Source organism: Nicotiana tomentosiformis, chromosome 12, assembly GCF_000390325.3.
Source record: "Nicotiana tomentosiformis chromosome 12, ASM39032v3, whole genome shotgun sequence".
In the NCBI taxonomy this organism is placed as follows: Eukaryota; Viridiplantae; Streptophyta; class Magnoliopsida; order Solanales; family Solanaceae; genus Nicotiana; species Nicotiana tomentosiformis.
The window spans coordinates 11,117,267-11,141,615 of record NC_090823.1 but is presented as its reverse complement, the minus strand read 5'-3'; the positions used below and the strand labels follow the sequence as shown (position 1 = coordinate 11,141,615).

General features: G+C 35.9%; 3 protein-coding genes and 1 pseudogene across 3 annotated transcripts in view; 1 reads left to right on the top strand and 3 right to left on the bottom strand.

Moving 5' to 3' along the window:
* LOC104111846 (dolichol-phosphate mannose synthase subunit 2) overlaps positions 1–24,349 on the bottom strand; it is a 38,363-nt gene that overhangs the window by 6,010 nt on the left and 8,004 nt on the right. The gene's annotated exons all lie outside the window — the stretch shown is intronic.
* Positions 1,804–6,126, top strand: LOC104111845 (syntaxin-22-like; annotated as a pseudogene).
* LOC104111844 (uncharacterized) lies at positions 7,273–13,530 on the bottom strand. The gene is made up of 8 exons (XM_009621636.4): positions 13,211–13,530; positions 11,006–12,368; positions 10,534–10,723; positions 10,321–10,424; positions 10,115–10,217; positions 9,703–9,998; positions 8,187–8,492; positions 7,273–7,827 (listed from the first exon to the last, which is right to left on the bottom strand). The coding sequence occupies exons 2-8, from the start codon at positions 12,320–12,322 to the stop codon at positions 7,474–7,476; spliced, it is 2,670 nt and encodes an 889-aa protein (XP_009619931.1). The 5' UTR covers positions 12,323–12,368; positions 13,211–13,530; the 3' UTR covers positions 7,273–7,473.
* Positions 14,854–23,229, bottom strand: LOC104111843 (heat shock factor protein HSF8). Its single transcript, XM_009621635.4, is given in 3 exon segments — positions 14,854–15,126; positions 15,129–16,326; positions 22,657–23,229. Coding segments are annotated over 3 exon segments (1,524 nt in total). The 5' UTR covers positions 22,936–23,229; the 3' UTR covers positions 14,854–15,079.

Genomic DNA, 24,349 nt, shown 5'->3' with positions numbered 1-24,349 from the left:
CTTGATCTTGAATATGTAGTTTGTTGTCGCGAACGATGATTTTGAATTCAACTAGCACGAACTTTGATTTGAATTCGTACTCCTTGAATCTTGATTTTTTTTTCATTCTTGAGCTTGAACTTGATTGCTTGAAGCTTGAAACTTGTAAAGAAATTTGCGGCGTTTGATTCACGAGCTCTCTCTTTCTTATTATTATAACTTCTGGTGTCTTTTCTAGGTTATGAAGACCCATATTTATAGTTGTGGGATGAAAGAGTTATGATAAGAACAAACTCTTTCCGACCAGTCAAATCAAAGTGTGACAAGGCCGTATTTGATTGGTCAGAACATGTCACTTGCACACATGGCGTGGTTTTATTGGCCCTTTAATTTGACTTGGCATCCTTGTCATTTTGACACGTGGCACAATCCTATTGGATCTTCCGTTCGACTTGGTGTGCCACGTCATTTGACGTGTGACACCAAACTGGGCCTCTAGGAAGATGACATCTTGAGCTTAATGAAGTGGGCTCATCACTTTAGCCCAATTGAATGGGCTAGCCTAATGTATTAAGACTTATTTATTTAATCCATATATATTGGACTTATACAACTAATTCAACTATATTAGCCCATAATATTTATTTGGACTAATATATCTTGAATTTAAAATATAGTCCAAATTATTTTATAGATTTAATTTTAATATAATTTATATGCCTACACATCTATTCAACATCAGTAAAAAATTTATTTTATTTATACAATAAATAAAATTTCCAGACTCTACCTATAGAAATATATTAGGTTTGTTGTTGTTGTTGTTGTTGTTGTTGTTATATACAATAAATAAACCTATTGCTGCATAATTTATCCCTGCATAATTCATCGTCAAACCAAACCACTATATGCGTCAAAATCTACTTTTATTAAGATTTGGCACGAAGCGGTATCGTGGAAAGCGACATGGTCGAGGTCGATTAGTAGAAAATGGGGCTCGTAGCCGAGTAGTCAATAATGACCGAGGTCGAGTATCAAGGGCAATGCTAACGACTAGTTTTTGTAATAGAATATTCAAGAATATTCTTGATGTATGTACTTTTAGGGTTGACTGGAGAATATCTCATATAAATAGAAAAAGTGAGGGGGAGAAAGATAGGTGATATTCTTTGATACTCTTTGAAAAACAGACTTTCTCTCTAGATAAAAGACAATCACTACCTTTCTAAAGAGATTCGATTGTCTACTATTCCACACTTTTTCCATTAGATCCGAGAATGGTCCCAACATTTTAGTATTTGCCTATCATTCACCATTGTCAGAAAGAAGAATCATCCACTTCATTTAGTATTGGGTGAATTATTTTTCTTATTGACTTTAATGTCATTTATTGTTATTTATTGCTTGATATTCCCCCATCATTAATGATCTTAAAACATTGAATGTACATCACATTTAATCTTCTTTCAATACTACTCTTATGTTATTTGTGTTAATCGATTATACATATGAAGTTATTGATAATAATTAGGTTTAACCCCTTTATCATACAAAATTAATTAGTTTAATCAAACGTCATACATTTTTTGGTCAAACAACAACCCCTCAATAACAAGAGATAAACATATACTTTATGAAATAATTGAACTGTTTTCAAAGTTCAAACTAACTCGAATATTACTATTACTATTATTATGAAAAAAGAAAAGCACAATTTGAATAAATTTTAAACGTAAGCTGCCAAACACCAACCAGCTAACGTGTCACATCCAAGGACAAGGAAGCCCGCCTGCAAATGCAAATCATTGTTTGCACCTTTCCACTCTTTCCCTTTCTTCCCCTTTTCAACCCCTCTCCCCCCCCTCAAATACTCAATTTTTTTTTCAACTTTTCATATATATATATATTACTACTAAATTCGATCAAAATTGGATTTTGTTTCTCTCGGTATATATATATACTAGATTTGGATAATCATACCTTAAATATTCCTTCCTCGAATTCCCCAAAACCCAATTTCTAGTTTTTCTTTTCCCTGTGTAATTGTGATCAAAATTCGATTTTGTTTCTCTTTTTGTATATAATTATAGATTTTGATACTTGGGTTGGGGGGATTTTTCAAAAAATTTGAAGAGAAAAAGATTAAAAAAAGATGAGTTTTCAAGATTTGGAATCGGGTCGGTCATTGGGTTCTAGAAGGTTCCACACAAATGGGAAGCAAGACCCGACTCAAGCAGTGGCTTCTGGAATTTTCCAGATCAATACTGCTGTGTCTACGTTTCAGAGGCTAGTGAATACACTTGGTACCCCTAAAGATACCCCTGAGCTAAGGGAGAAGTTGTAAGTGGCACTTAAAATTTCATTCAATTTTGATTAAATCAGGTTGTGTTAACGAACTTCTAATGCTTTTTATTTGTATTTGAGTATTATTAGCATGAGATTTTTTAAATGAATTAATTAACATGGTTAGTAATGATTCATATAGCCGATCCCACTTCGTTTGGGACTGAGTCATAGTCATAGTGGTAGTTATTCTTGTTGTTGTTGCCCGTGGCAGATGCTGCATTTTCACCAAGGGATTCAAAAAATAGAAAAAGTAAACACACGAATAATATAAGGGGATTCAACATTTAATATATTACATTGAAAAAATTTTTAACCTGTAATTTTCAGCGAATGAATCCCCTTCTGCCCGCCCAGTTCCGCTCCTGATTGTTGCTATAGGCTGAGTTACATAACTAGTGTATGTGAGAATTTTGCAAAGCATAGCTGGTGCGAAACTCGGTTAAAGGAGGAGGGTCGTTGTAGGTTGACATCAAACTGAAATAGTCTAGTTAGAATGAATTGAATTCTTTGAATATTGGAGCTTGAATTGATATTTAGATTCATATAGTCGGTTATAACTAGTTTGGGATTGAGGGTAGTGGACCGCATTACTGTGTTTTCCAATTTTAGTGCTTAGCGGCAGTGTCAAATGTTTCAATGGAGCTCAAAGATCTCGTACTTTTTAGCTTGTAGTTAAAAAAAATAGTAGTTATCAGTGGATGAAACATTTGTTTGGTGGTACTGGTGCTGATTTTGCTCTACTGCAGGCACAAGACAAGGGTTCATATTGGGCAGTTAGTCAAAGATACATCTGCTAAACTTAAGCAAGCAAGTGATACAGATCATCATGCTGATGTCAGTGTAAGTTTTTAAAGAGCTCATTGATTCTGCTAAGTGCTAACAGTCTTTTATCGGTATTGACGGGTCTGCACTTTCATATTATGCATATTTAAACACGTATCGATCAATTGATCAGCTTGTTTCTCTATGAGATTCTTTTATATTGATCTCTCATTCTTTTTTGGCTGGTCTTATGTGTATTTCCTGCTCTTATTTCCAACTTCGCTTGCACTTAAATTTAAGTTCATATACTATTTGTGCTCAGGCTAGCAAGAAAATAACGGATGCAAAACTCGCTAAAGACTTTCAAGCTGTCTTGAAAGAGTTTCAAAAGGCTCAAAGACTTGCAGCAGAGAGGGAGACGGCATATACACCTTTCATTCCCCAAGCAGTTCTTCCTTCTAGGTAATGTCAGTGGCGATGATTGTCTTTATAGAAATTATCATCAGTAAACACTAAACAGAGTTACCGGCATATGCAGAGCTACATAAAAAAGAAACTTATCGTGCTATGAGTTTACTCTACAGTCGCTTATTTATAGACTTACTGAATCATACCCTTTCTTTATATTTGTTGCTTCTCATTTTTAGTTCATAGCCTTCATTTATATTATCTTGTGGTATGCAGTTACACAGCCAGTGAGGTAGATGTTGCTGCAGATAAGAGTCCGGAACAGCGAGCTCTTCTTGTGGAATCGAGAAGGTGAGTTAGTCTGGTCCTATTATTCTTTTGTTGTTTATTACTACTAGTTTTTGTGCTTGTCTCGATATTGTTAAACTCATTATTATCAAATCCAGATATGCATTTAGTTAAAGAAACATCGGCGGTCGAATTGGTTGCTAAAACTAACTAGCAAGATAGCTATCAGTTATAGGCATACAAGGAAATGAACCTGACCTTTGGGTTGGACCCAAGGTAACTGTTTGGGTAGTGCAAATTAGATAGAACATTTATTTCTGTCGTATAAGAGAAATCAGATGACAATTGAAGCTTGGGGCTTAGGGTGTTGGGAACAAGAGTTATCAAGGGGTTTAAAAATGTTAAATTTACTTGGTGTTACTTGTTAGTGATGTCTTTTAATGAATTAAGTAGTGATACCAAAGTCCAAATTAGTTGATTAAAGAAAACATACTAATACCTACGTGTACTAGATTTTTATGTCTTTATTTGTTGGAAAAATTTGGGCTTGTTATTGACTGTGAGTTAGTGAGCAAAAGTAGCTCCTATACTAATGTGAAAAGAGGAGGTAGATGTAGCTATTTGGACATTTTATCCACGTAAAATCTGGGAGGGTAAATCAGAGGCCGATAAATTGTTGAATTCATTTGCTTCTACGAATCACATCTTGAAAACTTCCATTTGTTGGCCATGTCCTGAAGTTGCATTGACATCTTCTTATGGAACTATACTTGTGATGCGAATATGATCTAAGATCAATGGTTTTGCGTCCTTAAGACATGTATCTTCACTTCTCGTTTGGTGAAACTTAGCTTTTGTTTTGTGTTCCACGTGCCCCTTTGCTGCAGACAGGAGGTTTTGCATTTGGACAATGAGATTGCCTTCAATGAAGCTATTATTGAGGAAAGAGATCAGGGAATACAAGAAATACAACAACAAATTGGTGAAGTGAATGAGATTTTCAAGGATCTTGCCGTGCTTGTACACGAGCAAGGAACTATGATTGGTATATCACTCCCCTTTCATTTTAACAATCAAAATCTCTAGGTGACATTTACTTGATGTATATAATTCTCTTTCTCTCAGATGATATTGGCTCCAACATTGAGAATTCTCATGCTGCTACTGCACAGGGTAGATCGCAACTTGCTAAAGCTGCAAAGACCCAAAGATCAAATTCATCTCTGGTACTTCCATCACTTATACATCCTTTCTCCAAAGATAAATCTGGCTCAACGTGCTTAAGCAAGCTGTGTTTTTTTTTTTTTTTTTTACTTTTATATTAGTTTTTATTGTGCTTATATTCCATAAGAAGTATTGTGGCTAGTCTCTTGGATTGGTGAATTTAGCTGTGGACAAATCAGAAGCTGTTCTATCATTAAGATACTGCATCTTGCCAAGCTATGAACAGATGGTATTTAGATGCTCCAGTTACAGCATTGTTTAATAGAAGCGGAAAAGTAAAGAGTAGCTACATTATATTCAGGTGACTGCTGTATGCATCTACGCATAGTTGTGTCCAAATTTACTGTGCCATTTGAGGCAGTTGTCATTAGAAGCTTTAAATTTTTATTAAAGCAGTTGCCGTTAGAAGCTTTAAATTTTTATTAAAGAGTCATAATGACAAGTCAAGTCATGCGATTAGTTTCTTAGGTTTCATGTAGCGGACTATATGAGGGGAGGAAGGTTTTTGAAGGAGTATGGTAAGGTTGGATTTTTCATCCTGTGTAAGTGGGGGCAATATGGTTTGAACGAATGTTGATATCTTTTAGATGGCTTGAATATTTCAATCAAGCCACTTTAGTTTTACTTCCTCATTACCTCTTATCGGATGTAGGTGGAAAATACAAGTGTACTAATTTCCATTTCCTGTCACTTTACAGACAATCTTTCCATTTTATATTCCTCGCAGTGAAAATATATTGAAAATGACTTCTTGCGGATTATCTTCTGCAGACCTGCTTGCTCCTGGTGATATTTGGAATCATTCTCCTAATTGTGATCATAGTACTTGCAGCATGATCAGAAGATACTCAGATGGAGGAAAGGATCCTAAACTCTTCAGCAGTGGAATTGATCTTTGTGATTTTCTAGATGTTTTGAGGGCACCAGAGTATGCTCGTACCGATGCATGAATCTTTTTTTCATGCTAGAAAAGTTGTGAAACTGTGAATTGAAGTTTCATATGTTTGGGGGGGACTGTCAGTGTTTGTTTTAATATTATTAATTTGGTGTTTGGGGTTGCAAAGCATATTGCTACCATGTTATGGCTGGTTTGTCAATAAAATTTAATTCTTATTTGAAGGGACTATCTCTTCATTCTGCATTCTGATTGTTTATGTATAGCATTAACTGAAGAACTCCTCCACGTAGGAAACTTATGGCTGAGCTCGACAAGAAAAGTTTATAATTAATTCTAGCTGAGCTCCCAAGTGTAGATGGATGATTATTTATAATATCCTTATAACAAGGACCCAGTATAATTCACTAGTGTAGTCTGGGGAGGGTAGTGCGTACGCAAACCTTACCCCTGCCCTGGGCTAGAGAGACTGTTTCCGATAGATCCTTGGCTCCCTCCCTCTAAGATTTCTCCACCTTGCTCTTGGGGTGATTCGAACTCACAACCTCTTGGTTGAAAGTGAAGGGTGCTTATCACTAGAGCAACTCCTCTTATCCTTATAACCTCTATTGATAAAAATTTCTCACAGGTTGAGCTCATTAATTCCTTCTACTGTCTATTTCCAACAAAGCAGTATGAAAGCATCATCAGTCAATTTTTTTCCTAAGGTTTCCATATAGTACTATATTAAAAGTGGGAAGCCTCAAATTACCTATTTACCCTTTAAAAACTAATTACCCTACTTATTTTAAATTATAATTATAATATTTAAATAGAAAGGACAAAATTATTCTGAAGGGTTGTGTATATTAAAACGTTTAAATTCACATTAGTAATGACTTATTATAAAAGAGAACCTCAAAGTCAAAGCTTATATATATATATATATATATATATATATATATATATATATATATATGTAAAATAAAAAAATAAAATTAATATGCCTTTTCCTTAAAAGTTGTGACTTTATAATTAAATGTAAGATTATTCGGAGAAGTTTTTATACTTTAGTGTATTCTTTTACGTATATTATTTACTCAAAACTTTGTTACTAGTATTGCTAACTGATCAACAAAGAAAAATATTATTTTCTTGGACACAATATTCAGTACCGATAAATTATAGTTGCTAACCCCATCATTCAACTTTTAGCATTTTTTTTCTTGTTTTTTTGGGGGGTGGGATGGGTGGGTGTGTGTGAGTTGCAAGAAAGCACTATTTTACAAAGTCGTGATCTGACAAACACGTGCAACGAACGTGCGGAGAAACTAGTTATATTAATAAACAAACAAGTTCTCTAAGGTTCGAATAAACAAGCAAGTAGCAGATTGGCACGAAAAAGAAGAAATAAATCTTTAAGGTTCAACTAGTCAAAACTGGAACAAAGTCAAGACTGAAACTGCACAGATTGTAGTGAATTAAACATACAAAGCAAATAAAAACCTAATCTGAGGAAAATAACACTTGCTATAACTAGTTCACAATCGTAATACATATCAGTTTTCAGGTTGCTGAGCAGTCTAAGGTCCCTATCGTCTCCTCTTCCGCTTCTTTCGTTTATCATCACTTTCACTATCACTTTCTTCAGAGCTGGATGATGATGATTCTGACTCGGATCCTGAAGACTCAGAATCAGATGAACTCCCAGACTCATCCGATTCAGAAACAGGCTTCTGTTGTTGCATGATAAGCCTTGGCATGTTCTTGAGATACTCTCGCAGATTTTCGGTAATTCCGCCCAGACCAATGGAAGTGAAAAAGTTGATAGCAAACCTTGTATTCTTGGGATTATCCTTCGGGAAAATAGAGTCGAAGGAGTCCTGCATGTTGGGGTCGTTAAGACGCTCGTTCAACAAGCGGATGCCTAGGTGCTCTGACAACTCCTGCATAAATGACACATCTAGATTGAATTTGAAGCTAACAGAATAATGTCCTATTACTGCTGTCCCCCCAAATACCCCCCGCCGTCTAAAAAAAGAAATGAAAACAAGAATCCCAGAAAAGAGCAGGAGAAAAGATGATGGGCATGGTCAAAATGCAACTTTTGACATGTGGTGATATATTTAGTGATAAAAGACTTCAAACAGGTGGATAAATAGAAAGTAAATACTCGGAAACAGCAATTCTTTTAATATAATAGAGAGGGTCTAAAGAAATTAGGCCACAAAGATCAAACTAGCTATAACTTATTTGAAAGAAAAAAATGAAGCAAGCCGTAGAAATTAGAGACCAAATTATATACCTGGAATAGAATCTTGATAAATATACGAGAAGAAGATGTTGTGTCCTCCTCTGTCAGCCGTATATAAGCCAAAACATGCCAAGGCAGAGCATCAGTGCCAAGCAAATGAGCAAAAAACTTGGCTACGTTACGCAGTTTATTAGTTTCAAGCCGGTGGATCATGGAGTACTGCTGCACAAAACATTTTTCAAAGTTCTCCTGATGAATTCTGTTGATCATACAAAAACGCTGCCCCAGTAGTCCATAGTAACGAAGATAAGTCCTCTCCTGACTGCAGCACTCCAATAACATGATGCACAACTCCATCTGCATGGATCAAACAAATTTAAATCGGTTTTCTTTTCTTTTTGCCAAAACCAAGCAAAGAGTCACTCATTAACACAAGAATAGACAATATTCTCTTAGGACAAAAATGATTACAACGCCAAAATCATTTTCCATTTTAACCTGGCTCCGAGAGAAACCAAGTCAAGGTACCAGGCTACCAAAATATGTTACTTATTGACAACAAGCAATAAACAAGTCAAAATTAATATACCAAAACTTAATAATCATCCTGATACAGTCCTAAGATATCAATATACTGGGAATACTCCCCTTCGATAAAAAAAATTGGTGAAAAATTGTACTCATCTTATGAATAGAATAGTCCACGACCACACACAAAGGTGCAAATTTCCAGTTTCTCCCTTTTTTCTACGTTGCTGGATGTTCCACATGAGAACTAAGATTAGCTGGACAGTATACTGCTTGTATACGGGAGTTTTTCCCATTACAACAACTACTACTACTACTACGCCTCAGTCCCATTATTAAATAACTATTTAACTTATTGAAAAACTAACATTAGCTGGAATAACCTGATGGATTCCAAAGGAGAATATAAAAGAATCCACAAGTCAAAAGCTGCCTTGCAGTGAAGCAGCAGGTGACTTGTGTCCTCCCGATGACTATTACACATGAAGCATGAGCTAATTAATTCCTCAAATTATCAATGTTAGAAGTTGCATCATGGGCTACATGAATCTCCACCTACATTGACCACAAGGCAAGCCAATTACATAATCCCCCCACCTTCATTGCCACCTCTATTCCTCAACCATCATCTTAGCGGAACCACAGAAAAATGGTTTATGGTATGCACGGTTCACTGGCAATGTCCTTTTCTTGAGAATGATGGAATGGAAATGTCTCTACGCTATCCATGATAAATACGAGGAAAAATCAAATTCAACAAGAGCTTAAATTCTGGATATTTGTACTCTTTATTTTGTATCCAAAAATTTAAATTTTTGCTAGATCTTTTCTCAAGTTCAACTACGTTTTTGTTTTAATTTAATCTTTTCCATATAATGACAACCAAATCAAAAGCGACATTATTATCTTTCGACCATCAAAGCACATGAAAATCTATGTACAGATCAATCCATGTGAGCATGCATACAGTTATGCATAGGACATGGCTCAACAGGAGTAGAATAACGCCAAAAAAAGAATGAGAGATTAAGATACCAACCTCCTGACCAGGCTCTAGTTTGATTTTCAACAGCTTATGCCCTGCTTCTTCGAAGTCAACACTAGACATAATCGTCAGGTAGATCGTTCTCCGGAGGTTGATTAAGTTTGTCTCTGTCTCGTCCTTTATTTTCATTTGCTCCTCATCCTCTTCGTCAGACTCATCATCTTCATCTTCATCCTCTGATTCTGCATCAGACTCTCCTTCTTCCTCAGATTCTTCACCAAGTATTGCCTTCTTTAATTCTTCATACTTCCTTTCGTTTTCTAAGAAATTAGGATCCGGCTTGAAAATATCTGAGCATATAGACCAACATCAAAATCAAAATTCCATATAATTGCTCAAGAAACAAAATAGCAACAAAAAGCAGTCCATTATAATACCTCTATGAAAAACCAATTATAAAACATACCTAAAGTAATTTCTGGATCTATTGTATCTGAGAGAGAGACTTCATGTGTTAATTGATCTTCCTGCTCAACAAGGTCAAGTTCTGGACGCACAGCTGGGTAACCCTGAGGAGGATGCATGTAAGCGGTCTAATATTTCTCCGTGCTTTGATAAATAAGGAATCAAATATTTCTTCTTACTCATAAAACAATTTAAAACCAAACTCACCTGAAACTTTGCTTTTCGCAATGCAAAGAGGCTTTCAATTAAGAACTGAACTCGTTTATCTATTTCTCCTTCATGAAGAATACCACGGAAACGCTCAAAGATTCCTATTTAAATTGAAAAAACGTATTAGCATGACAAACACGGCAAAACTTTACATGAATAAACTAAAATAGAAATCGTGAATTACAGAACAAATTTTCAAGGTATACTCACCATGCAATCCTCGTGGACAGAGGTCCTGAAGCATTGAACCACATTCTGTAACAAAACCAACTGCAACCTCAACACTATCATCAGTAGGTTTCTCCAATAAAACTGTAAGCAGTTCAAGAGCAATAAGCTCATGAACGATTTGCTGGTTTACAAGATGAGCAATAAATTTGACAGCTGCTAACAACTGAGGCTGCAAGAGTAAAAATTAAGGGTAAGACAAATTATGAGAAGATTCGCATTACGAAACATGAATTTAATAACTAAACTAAATGGCTCAGTAGCACTCCCCCCCCCCCCCCCCCCACAGTTTCTCTTGTAGTGAGTGATATTCTCAAAGGAGGATTTTAAGGTATCTCTGTGACATCCAAATAAACCGTCTGTTCTCTGTCGTCCAAACAACAATAATGTACAAATATACATTATATTGCATAAATCAAAAAGACCTGCAAGCATAAAAGCAAGAGATATGAACCTTATCATTACGTTTATAAGCCCTTTGCAGCTGCAGTATGATCCTTCTTAACAAAAGATCACCCACTTCTGGGAACTTGGTGTTAACCACGGCAACCAACGCCGCAAAGACATCAGTAAAACCTGGAGAAGCCATTTGGGACTTCATACAGGATCTACAAAAGAGACCCCTCCCTCGAATCAAGTTTTCGGCAAATAACTCCGGGATAATGTTTTTGAGGTTTGCTGCATTAACTTTATTCACTAGCCCGTTAATGCTCTTCCTTAGAGCGTCCCAAGTCATCCTCTGGTACTCGACACTGCTCTTGTCCTGAACCTCCTTCATCATTCTAGCCAATTTGAATGGCGGAATGTAAACACCGCCGCTCCTGCCCAACTTTGATGTGTCCATATTCAAATTAACATCTTGCTTTTGCACCTTGGAATCCTCCTCACCGGCTTTCAAAGCCCCATCCTCTTGTGCATTAGCTTTCCTATTTTTATCTTTTTCATGCTTATCATCGACCCTCTTTTCTCTTTCTACATCCCTCCTCCTCTTTTTCCTATCCCCTTCTCTCCCATCATTATAACGATCAACCCTACCCTTGTATCTGTGCTCATCCTCCCTTCTATTAGGCACCTTCTCACCATCATCTTCCTGTCTCCTCCTCTCCTTCCTATCATCCCTTTCATCTACATTCCTTCGACTCCTCTCCATCCTATCATCCCTTTCATCTACATTCCTTCGACTCCTCTCCTTCCTATCATCCCTTTCATCTACATTCCTTCGACTCCTCTCCTTCTTATCATCCTTTACATCACCATCTTCACCTTCATGTCTTCTCCTCCTCTTCCTCCTATCATCCCCTTCATCATCATCATCAACAACTTGGCTTTCACTTTTTCTGCTCTCCTTCTTATCATCCTTTTCATCATCTTTCAACTTCCTTTGTCTCCTATCATCTCTTCCAGCGTCATCTTCGCGTTCATCTCTTCTTCTTCTCTCACTCCTAACAACCCTTTCATCCTCATCTACTCGTTCACTTTTTCTCCTCCTCTCACCATAAGCATCTCCATCATCGACACCTTCTCTGCGACTGCTACGACCATCGTCTCTTTCCGGAGGGTCCAATCCCTTCTTGAGAGCAACTTGTGAACCGGAAAGCTTTCTACCTGAATACCCACGATCATCATCGGAGTCAGCGTCCCTGGAATCACTTCCATCGTCAGAATATGAACTCTTCTGATGCCTCCTAGACGATGGAGGAGGGCGATTCCTTCCGCCCGTATTTGTTCTACCAGCAGCCTCCAAAAGCATATCAGTTAACTCTTCTTCCATGATCTTCTATTCCGCTCAGCTACTTGTCCAATAACAACTTCAAAAACTACATGGACAAAAAAAAGCAACTTTTTAGTTACTAATATTTTTGATAATATAGACAAAATGAGAGCAATTTATAAAACACAATAATTGGTAGTTTGACAATAAACAGACCTAAAACAAAGGAAATATAAAACAATAAGTCTAAATCACCCAATTAAACCCTAAGGCTGTCTACAGAATACAAAAGAACAGGGAAATAAACTATGCTGATGAACCAAATAATTATCAATCCAGATCCATTCAACTATATTAATCACTCAAAAATTCTAAAATCCAGCTCACTCGGCTATGTTGATTTCCTTTTAAACAACCTGAAGGAGTTCCAAAGTCACCATTCAGATTCACTAGCTTCTTTCACGGAGCAACTTCAAAGAATTCAGAAGGACTTTGAGAGCTTGCAACCTTTTTCTAGAGTATATTGCAGAAGGGCGACAGAATGACTTCGACAAAATTCATAGTTATGCTACACAATTGATTGGCAAATCATAGTTATCCGCTGCTCCATTGAGAATTAATGGAGCTAATTTCACTGGAATTAATCCTTTCCCGATGAAAGATTGGATAAACTGAAACCAACTGTGGCAAAGACACTCCTTTTACTGGGATATCACCGTCAGCGACATTGTAAGGTACTATAAGTCTAAATCACCCTAAGGCTGTCTACAGAATACAAAAGAACAGGGAAATACTATGATGATGAACCAAATAATTATCGATTCAGATCCATTCAACTCTATTAATCACTCAAAAATTCTAAAATTCAGCTCAATCAAGCCTAAAAATTTAGCATTAAAATAATTGCATAGAGAATAACTGAAGGGATAACAGCTACGGGATACATACAATTTGATACGGCCGGATTATGACGAGAACGTGAAGAAGTTCGCCGGAGGGAGATGAGAAGGAACAAATTAGGGCGAGAATGGTTGTCAAAAGCAGTAAGCGGTTCGGATTTAGGGTCCGTTTGTTTGTTTTTCGATTGAACTCATTAGAAGGAGTTTGGGCTTGGGGCAAAAGTTCATTATATTTTTAAAAAATAAAACCGATTAGGAATGGGATTTGGATATTTGGTATCCGTTAAGGGGCAGGAATGCTTGGACAACATTTTTGGAAAGCAGGCTTTTTGAATTTTCTTTTTTCTTTTTTGAGAAATATATATTTTTAGCCGCTTTCAAAAATTATATCTCACATATATATATATATATATATATATATATATATATATATATATATATATATATATATATATATATATATATATATATATATATATATATATATATCTTTTTTTTATATATATGTATTATATATTTGCAATATATATATTTTATACGTTTTTGACTAGCGAATATAATTAGTTCTGGTCGATCAACCAATTTTGTATTTTTTTTTTCGAAAAGGAGTTTTGTGAAAGTTATTGCTAAAATCTTGAATAAATAATTTGATTTTGATTGGAAGGATTACGAAAAATAATCCACATAATTCAATATCTAATTTATCTTATAAGAGCAAATAATTAGAGGAAGATCTAAAATTTTAATTTGATTGGTATGATCGTAAGATTTTTATCACTAAATCTCTAAATCTATCATATTTTTGAAATTATATGTTCAAGATATAATATTTGTTAGAATTTTAATGATTTTAACACATGCATATATGTACGCTCGTGTCGAAAACGCTGAATAATTATACCCTCCATTTGCCGCGGCAAATAATTCTTGTATAACTAATATATTGTTCACTTGGCGATAGTAAATAAAATTCGTATTAAATTATGCAAAAAGATATACTAATTTATGCAAAATGAAAATAAAACATGTCTTTCAACAACGCTTCTCTGATTTAACCATAATTTATTATTACTATAAATCCTCACATCAGTCTGTCACTTAAACATAGTAAATTAGTGTGGTTTGATACAAATACCCGTTGTACGTAGCTTGTTCTTTTTTTGTTGGGGGGGGGGGGGGGGGGGGAGGAATTAAGTACAGGCAGTGGGTGGCCCGATTTAAGCACCTATCATGTATTTAGGGCCTGTCATTCCCGGTACAATATACTATAAGCCCACTAGTGAGGTCTGGGGAGTAACCACGGACCCCTCCCTCCAAGAACTCTCCACCTTGCTCTTGGGGTGACTCGAACTCACAACCTCTTGGTTTGAAAGTGAAAAATACTGTATATAAGCAACGAAGTAGAATAAAAATAAAACAAAAGAACAATGAAGTCGATGTAGCAAACGATATAGTACAGTTTATACTGAAGTACAGTTTACTAGTGTAGCACAAAGAAGAGAGGGTAAAAGGCGCATCAATTGGAATATTGACAGCATAAAAAGACAGCAAAAAAGCCTATTGATTCATTACATTCTGATGGGATGCCAGCTTATATCACATCAACAACTGGAAAAACACGCATAGATTTACATCTCTGTGTGCATGAGTAAAAAGAAAGGGGGAACTGGGAAAGGGCAAAAGAATCGTCGATTCAACATAAACTTAGATCCATTCAGCTTTATGTCAAGAAGAAGAGAGAAATCAAGATGACCGAACACAGGGTAAACTAGAAGCTAACAAAGTCCCCTATGTGCAAAGAGCCGAGGGATAAAAGTAATAACACATATTAGCAACTCTCTTATGGGCAAAGGTCAAGTGACTTACGATACAAAGTAACAAAACCCTACCTGAATTTTCTAACATAACACATGTACATTTACTTTGATAACCAGATCATACTTTTTGATTGTTTGATGTTAGTAGCCCCATTTGTTCAGTAAGATGGTCCATGTGCTGAGTTTTATCCCATCCATTTTCTTGTGGCTTGGTTTCATTGGAAATATCATCCATTGCAGCAAGGTCCATCTCCTCTGTCTCGCCAGGGGAAGGGCTTTGAAGAAACTTTTCCCAGAAGGGGTCACCGACACTAGGAAGCTCTCCTATATCGTCCAGCAAACCAGTCTGCCATTCAATTTGAGGATCAGGAGAGAAACTACCGATATCTAATGGCATTTTTTCGTCTACTCCAACTGAAGAATCCATGAAAGAATCATTCTCCATCTCAGATCTGATAATATCCATATTGTTTCCGGGCAAAATTTCTTGTAACTGTGATAACTCAGGCATAATCATATCTGACGCAGAAAGCGAAACAGGAGGCAAATCGTGAGCTCCTACCAATGAGCTTATCTCTGACAACTGGTTATTGGTAATTTCAGAAGATGAACTTTGACCGGCAATTGCTGAAGCTGTACTCAGCAAAGGCTGGCCAGAAGTTGGTGGGACTTCCTGAAGAGTGACTCCTGAAACACGAGTAGAAGATGCATTAGATTGGGGTGAACCATCACCAATCAGGAAACTTTCAGGACTGTTGCTGAAGTTCTCTAATCTAGGAGAAGAGTCCAGTTTTGAAAGCTCCCTAAGCATTGCCTTTGCTGACTCATTCATCACAGGTTGGTACTTCACAATCTGTCCATCCGCAGGGGTAACCGAATGATCCTGTGATTCAATATCTTGCTTAATCCTCCGTTTCTTGCTGCCTTCAGCTATGCGCCTATTACTCTCATTTTGCTGCTGTACAAACTGTGCCAAGAATCCAGGGCTGTTAACAGCTTTTGCCAGAAATGACATCATCTGTTGTTGTCGTTGTTCCATACCCTGAAGGCGCTGCACCATCCCTTGCAACTGATTGTCAGTAGTTTGCTGCTGTTGTCTGAGCTTAACCAGCTCTTGCATAAGCACGTTCTTGTCCCTTTTCAGCCTCTCAACCTCTTCTTCAAGTCCAAATTTCCCAACCTCAACACAAGCCCCAACAGATGCACTCTGTCCATGTGGCTGCTGCTGTTGTTGAGCATGTCCATGAGCAGGTTTACGCCGACTTATACTTCTAAGCAGGTGTTTCTGACCTCTTAAGAATCCCTCGTTAGCAAATTCCCAGCGGTCTGGATCAACCTTTCTAAAACCCTGTTTTGTCAAAAAAAGACCAAAAGAGAAAAATACAAAAGCATGAGTAGGAGTTTGATAAGCAGCACAAAGATCATTGCAGCAGTTTTTTGAATTAAAGGTAATTAATCAACAAAGAAGTTTACCAAATAGCTTTGTTTGTCATCAAGATCACTTGTCAGGTTTCCTTGGCAAACAGAAAAATATCAATAAACAATTCAAATCTCCACCCACAACTTCGTTTCCTTTTAAGTGGAAAACTAGCATAACAATATCATTTGGTGCGATGAGCTTGTCAACATGAAAGATGGGATCTCAATAGTAAATCAAACTCAATGACAGCGAAAGGGAAACCATCCCTGCAACCGCATTCAGTACTAGACAGTAGAGTCAGCCCCGTAAAAAGGTTGTGCTCTCTATTTCTAACAGGTCTGTGCTCTGTATTTTGGAGAGGAATTTGTCTACTCCTTCAGTAAGCCTCAAGATCAGTGTTAAAAATATGACGCAGTGGTTGAAAGAGTTCTAAACTCTACATTGGAGGATAATATGACTTCGTTTTTGAGTGGCCTAATATCATTCATTAATAACACAGATAAATATACACGAGCTCTCTGTCTTCATACTATGTGCACATATTTTGACATACACATAAATAACATAAGTGAACGTTGCAAAAGTAAAATACTTGCATATGATAATCTACCTATATACGATTGTGTGTATTTACCAATTTGCCTGTTCGCTATAGCACTACGATTAAAAAACGCCGAACAGGTTATGGTGTCAGGAAATAGAAAACATTAATTCGAAAACAAGCTAAATGTTCTTTTGTTTGAAAGATATTGATTCAAGACCACAAAGAATAGATGCATTGCAAATTCCATGTCCCCATTTTGAGCAATCAATGTTACTTGGGTCCATCATTAAAATGCATCAAGCTAATCTGATTTTAAGGCAACCAATTTCACGACCTTCCACAAGAAAACAGAAACCTTAAAGGAATACAACAGATGTCTCCCTCGGTAGCACTTCAAAAGACAAGCATCTTGCTCAATCTTCATAATACTAAATATTCAGAAAATGTTATTCTATCAACTAAGATCAAGCAAGGCTAAACAGATCTGGTCTTGAAAGAAAAGTCTACATGACAAGAATGGCATGTACACCGAATTATTGCCCTATGTTTTTCAAGTTATCTGATTTTTAAATTTTATTTTATTTCACTTTATCTTATGCGAAAAAGTGAGAGAATATCTTCCCTAAGTTGGATAAGATTAGATCTTTTTGTGAAGGAAAAATAATATTTGCCGAAAAGTATTTCTTACTTAGTTTGGGTACATTTCTTTAGTACTTCCTTTAAAATTGTATCGAAAATAAAACACAGGAAGAAACTAATGCATATGTATTTGTTAAGAAAATATATTTAAAAGGGATTATTTCGAGACACATCACTTTAGTGGCAAATATAAATTTATTTTTCGTTTTTTCTTTCTTTTTCATTCCCTTTTTTTTCTTCATTTCCTTCTCTTCCTCTTGTCACATTTTTCGTCTCTTCACCGTGGATTCCTGTTTCGACCAATAACCCATAACTTTCCCCTCTTTCTTTGTCTTCCCAAGAAGCTCTCATATCTTTCAATCACATCTTTATCACCTTTTTGTCCTTCCAAGACTTCTTTTGCTCTTCTCAAAAACTCATCCCATCACGTCTCTATCGTCTTATTGTCTTTTCAAGACTTCTTTTTCACTCTTCTCAAGAACTCCTCCCATCTCCAATCACATTTTTGTCCTCCTAAAACTTCTTTTTCCTCTTCTCAATAATTTTTCTTTTCATCATCACATCTCTATCACCTTTTTGTCACCTCTCTCTCCCCCAAGACCCTTTTTATTCTCAAGAACATTTCATTTCACCATCATATCTCTATCACTTTGATATCACAAGAAGAAGAGGAAATGAAATAACTTTAAACAATCTTTACTCTTCTATCAATTAGCCAAGAAAGACCAAAGAGGAAGAGCTTCTCGTAATGAAAACCACCACAACTCGCATAGAAACACACCAAAAGAGCTTATCACTCAGAGGTCATTTAACCTTAATATCTTATCACCTTTTGGGCACATTTTTGTCTTCTTAGTAATCATTTTTCCACTGTTTGGAATGATTGAGAGTTGTGGTAGAAGCTATTCTTCTTTGATGGTTGTTCTTAATTGATTGAAGAACATCTGTTAAGGAAATTACCAATGACCAAGTCTTAATATGAAGCTATTTCCTTATCCACTTCTTCTTTTGATATAATGTGATAGATATGTGACCGAAAGAATTCTTGAGAAGAGGAAAAAGTAGTATCTGGGAAAAAAGTAACAAAAAGGTGATAGAGATGCGATAGTGAAAGGAAGATTTCTTGAGCAGAGGTGATAATAAAAGGAAGATTTCATAGAGAGGGAAAAATGTCTTTGGGAGGACAAAACGGTGATAGGATTGCACACAAGAAGTCTTGTAAGACCAAAAATAGAGATGTGATGAGAGATGGGAGAGCTTTCTAAAGAAGATTGAAAAAAAGTTTTAAGCATGGCAAAAGATTTTATAGATCACAAAAACGCATGATAGAAGATGTGAGGGGTTCTTTGGAATACAAAGAAAGGGGAATAATAGATGCTATTGGTAAAACAAATCACGGTAAAAAGTCGAAAAAAGATGACTAAAGGAAAAGAATGAGAGGAAGAAAGAGAAAAGGAAAAGGAAAGCAAAAGAAAGTAAAAAGAATAGAAAATAAATTTTATATCCGCCACTAAAATGGTGTCTTTTCAAAATAATCCTTCTCTAAATATATTTTCTTTACAAATATAAGTGCACTAGCTTCTTTCTTTGTTTTATCTTCAATGAAGTTCTAGAAGTACAATTGTACAAATAATTTACCCAAACTAAGTTAGAATCTCAAATAACCTTGATCATGAGCCATATAATTATCACTATAAATAAGAACCATAATTCCAACAGTAGTGATCAATATTGACATAATAGATGTTAGTGGGTCGATCAAGTATCCAAAGTCTAAAGAAAAATCAATCAACAAATAATTTTATACTTTTCCTTCATAAAACATCTGAACTTGAAACAAATATTTTCTTTCATTTTTGCATAAGATAAACTTAAACATAGTACATATTCAAGAATTAAATAACTTAAAAAGGGGAGGGTAAAAATAGAGTGTCTTTGGGCACATAAGGAATAACAAATATTAAAAGCATCCACCCCATCTGAATAAGCATTATGCACACAAGCATGCAAGAGAGAAAACCTTTCTGTTCTGGACATGATGATTAGCACCAAAGCAATAGAATGACAAGTCTCCTTGAGTAATTATTCAACCTAAAATTCACACTTTTTTTGATGTACTAATGAGGCCGAAATTACAGAGGTATAGAGATATAAATTTACACCTTTTATTGTTGTCGTTCTTCTTACCTTAGCGTCTACGGTGATGTTCCAACTATACCACAGTTTCTTTCCTCCCTATAACCACCTAAAATCTTAACTCTTAGTTAAACTACAGATACTTTTAAACAAGTTACTTTCAACCAGCCAACATTGTACCCCATGGGACAAAAGGTCATCTTGCTTCTTCTCAATTTCTATTTTGACTCCACATCTTGCTTCCTTCTCAATTTCTATTTTGATTCCACTAACAGTCGAGGAATCTACAGATATTCAAGTATCAACCACTTCCTGATTTATGTCGGTTCCTTGATTCATGTTGTCTGCCATCTTTGAAACATTTATTTTGCTTTGATTACAAAATATTAGCAACTTATTTTTGAAACTCCAGAATTACACCATATTGGAATGAAAGGCAGTCTTGCTACTTCCCAGACTTCTTTTTTCATTCCATTAAGAATCAAGTGTTTTCCTTTTGGGTTCTCGTAAATGGAATTACACTATATAAAAGGGACTTCTCCTACAGATATCTTACATTAAAGAGACTGTAACTTTTTCTACCTCTTTGTATCTTTTAATCAGCACAAAAGTTGGAGAATGTCACAAGATTAACCTTACACAAATTTTATTTTCCTTTCCTCGGAATACTTTCCCCCCAATAGATCTGCATGTGACAGCATCAGTAAGGATGCTTTATGATAGGCTTCTATGACTAAATGGAAAATGTCAAAGAAAAGAATTTGAGAAGAGAAGCGGAAGTTCAGAGAAAAGATTGAGAGAGTTAAGATTTCACATTCTCATCAAGAAGTCCTATCATATGCCTAATATGCTAAGCCTCTTTCGTGATAACAGGAATGAGCAGATAAATTACAAAATATCTAGCGTCACTCTTCACCAGTAAGAATTCCTTTCTTCCAGTGATGAAGGATCATCCCTAGTAAAACATGGAGATTAAATTTATTGACCACCAAGGCAGGACACAAGCATCTAAGATATGGATGCTCAGCAAGAGCATCAAAGGATTACTAAGAGAACCATGGATGAAAGGGCACCTGTTGAAGGTTGAAGGCTAAGTGCAAAAAGTCTTAACCTTGACCATTTACCTAACAATCTAGCGAAATCTCATCTTTACATGATAGTTAGAGATGAAAGGCCTCCAAACATCTTTACCTCCAAATTTGTCTATTTGCTTCCTCCAAACATTCCTCACTCGCTTTGGCATCTTCAAAGAGGATTCCTACTATAGATCAAAGGCCTCCATATATCTGCTACACAAACTCATTCCCCTTCAGCCCCTCCTGCATCCCCCCTCTCTACACAGCTAATCAATCACCTTTTACAACCTTTAAATCCACAAAAAGCAACATAACCACCTTTTCTGTGGAGAAAGAACTGGAAACAAGGTCAAGGACCTTACTTTATCACTGAACTAAAGAACTGGAGACAGGGTAAGGAACCTTACTTTATCACTCAACTTTAGTCCAATTTAGATCATCAAGCCTCGAAGTGCACTAGGGAGTAGGGACAAAGATATATAGACATCAAAGAGCATCAAAAACTGAAGCTACTATATCAGACCCCCTTTTCAATATGGAAAGGCAGCAATAACAAGATAAGTTATCATTGTCAAAACATGATGCAGATATTGACAGTCCCATAATCAGTTTTATTGTGGTCCAGAAATATACATGCTTCCTAATAGATTATCTACTTGATGACACAATAAGAGCAACTATTTTGGATGATCGATAAATTCCCCAGGGCTAGTGGTGCAAGGTTCGCAATTCGGTGGATAAAGGATCTGTCCCTCTACCTTTCTCCACTTAAATACCAAACCTTTATCTGTTCAACACCGTGACTTGCGCCTAATCCACACATCACACATTGCGCTCTACACTAGACCAAACCCTGGGGCAACAATAAGCACAACTTCAATGTAATATTTTATATTATATTAGGGGAACTAAATCCTATATTGATCTTAATAGTAAAAGATTGAAACTCAATTAATCCACGAAGTTAGATTGCACTAGCTATAGTTAAAAAATATATATATGTTGCAAGGCACAACACTCAAAGATGTCCTCAAGTTGATAATTGAGGAAATAAGTCACAAAAACAATGCACATGATATACATAGCAAAACAAATGACATGTCCTCAAGAACATCATTCTTTAATGCAACAAGATAGTTGATTAGATTTTAATCACAAGGTTGAGCATAATGATTCCAATTAGCATCCGCAAAACAACAGGAAAGAAGAGACCACATAGCACAAGAAGTTGGAACATTTTCAGCTGAAAAGAATCTAAATTTTTGGAAATAACAATATATTAAGGCCCAACTCAACATGACTCAAATGAACTACAACAAGTACGCCTCAGTCACAAACTAATTGGGATCAGATATACACGTTTTCCACATACATTTGGCTCAATTTAGACAAAACAACTAAACCTATGCATCATATCAAAAAGGATTTAATCCCCCATAAGCTGATTTATACCTATTATAGCAGGTTGTTTACAATTTAATCTAGGTTACTAACCAATGCTTATTATATACAATTAACTACAGTTACCTATTAAATGACCTGATAATGTACATATTATCTATGTACACCGTCAATATAAAGAACTTAAATGGAACCCAATAAAGAGCCAACGGCTCTATAATTTTACACCGTCAGCGCATATATACAATGACGGTCCAAAGATTTTTTATACCATCAGGTCACTCAAAAGTAATTGAAGGTAATTTCATTTAATAAGCATTAATTAGTACCTATATACAACAAATGTAAGTAACTTGATCTAGCAGGTTAAATTATCTTTACACAGTTAGTGCATCAAACTGAAACTCATCATAAAGATGACTCATGAAACTCAATAAAAGGCAAAGGGAAAGAAATGCATACATAAGTATTCAATTGGCGAACGAAGCTGGAGAAGTTATTGTGCTTGAAGTACTTCGGAAGAAGGTCCCTAGCAAACTCCGGTGGGTCCCAAACCACGAAGCTATTGTTTGCTGGGCCCCACGACACGATCTTATCCGTACTCGGGTCATCCACCATGTCATACGTCTTCACCAGAAATGGCGGAGGCGCATTCGCACTTGGCATAGGCGCCGGCGCCGGCTGTGACGGCGGTGCTCCTCCTCCTCCTCCGTCCGCGGCAGCGGAAGAATTGGACGTCATTCACAATAACTACGTCGGCGCTTAAGATAAAATGATAATAATAAATCAAATCAAACTCTGGATAATAAATAAAATACACATTATTATATATGAAATGATATGTACAATTTGTACGGAGAGATGTTTTTGAGGGATTAAGTAGGGTTTGGAATGTCAACCATTGATGGAGGTGGAAAGAAAAAACCCTAATTTTTAGAGAGATAAAGAGATAGAAGTGTGTGCGAGTGAGTGAACTTAGAGAGAGAAAGGGCGGGGAAGGGGGGGGGGGGTTGGAGTGCGTGTGTGCGTGAGAAAATTGAATAAATTTGGACAGGTGGAGGAAAAAGGGACGGACTAGTTAATTTGTGCAATGGCAACGAGCCCACGACAGAGGTAAAAACGAAATGACTAATTTATCCCTATGTTTTGTTGTTTGGACCGGAATTCACGGGCAAAAGTGAAGCCACTCACTCCCCTTTGCTTTTGCGTTCTTTATTTCTTTTTTCTTTTTCGTGTGTGTTGTGTATTAGGCTCTTCGCGAAAGCTTCTTCTGAGTCACAATTTTTTTGTTTTTTTGGGGTTAAAAGAGTTTTTTTCTAAAATTAAGTTATTTTTCCAAGCTTTTGAAAGGAAAAAAAAAATTGAGGATAAGCAGTTGCAATTTTAAAGAAGCAGAAAAAAATTAGTTTTTTCTTCAAAAGCACTTTTTTGAAATGCATTTTTGAGAAAAATACACTTAGAAATAATTTTTAAAAATTTGGTCAAATACTAATTGCTGCTCAGAAGTACATTTCAAATAAGCTTGCCAAACACAAGCTGTTTCTCGCCAAAAGTACTTTTAAAAAAATATTTTTGAAAAAAAAATTGAGAAAAAATACTTCTCAAAATAAACTGATTTTTACAGCTTGGCCAAAGGGACGAATAAGTCTAATATGACTGAGAGATAGTGCCCTCAATCAAGGGCGGATGCAAGGTAAAAGAGCATGATTCAACTGAAATCATAATTTTTTATGCATGATATAAATGTATGTGTAAAAATTTACTAAAGTTGAAACAAATAATAGATCTGAACTCATTTCTTTAAAAATATAATGGGTTCAATGCTAAAACCCTTAAAATTAAATTCATAAACTTTATAATGGGTTTAATGCTAAAATATTTAAAATTAAATTCATAAACTTTGAATCATGGATGTGCATATGCCATCAATAGTGAATTAAGGAAAGAATGAACATAATTGATTGAGACTTACACTTAGGTCATTTGATTGTGATACTGGCCTTATTAATCTCCACATAAAACTTCACATAATAATGCAATATTTAATTAGCAGCATTATAAAGACTAAGCATTGCATGATTGATGCGATATTTGATTAGCGGTATAAAATAATATATGTATTGTATTAATTTATGTGAAATTATAGAGTAAGCTA

Excerpts from the sequence above, each read along its gene's own strand:
- LOC104111844 (XM_009621636.4), bottom strand. The coding sequence starts at position 12,322 with ATGGAAGAAGAGTTAACTGATATGCTTTTGGAGGCTGCTGGTAGAACA. Across the intron at positions 8,493-9,702 it reads AACTAGAGCCTGGTCAGGAG|ATGGAGTTGTGCATCATGTT; the intron begins GTTGGTATCTTA and ends TGATCCATGCAG. Across the intron at positions 7,828-8,186 it reads TTATCAAGATTCTATTCCAG|GAGTTGTCAGAGCACCTAGG; the intron begins GTATATAATTTG and ends TCATTTATGCAG.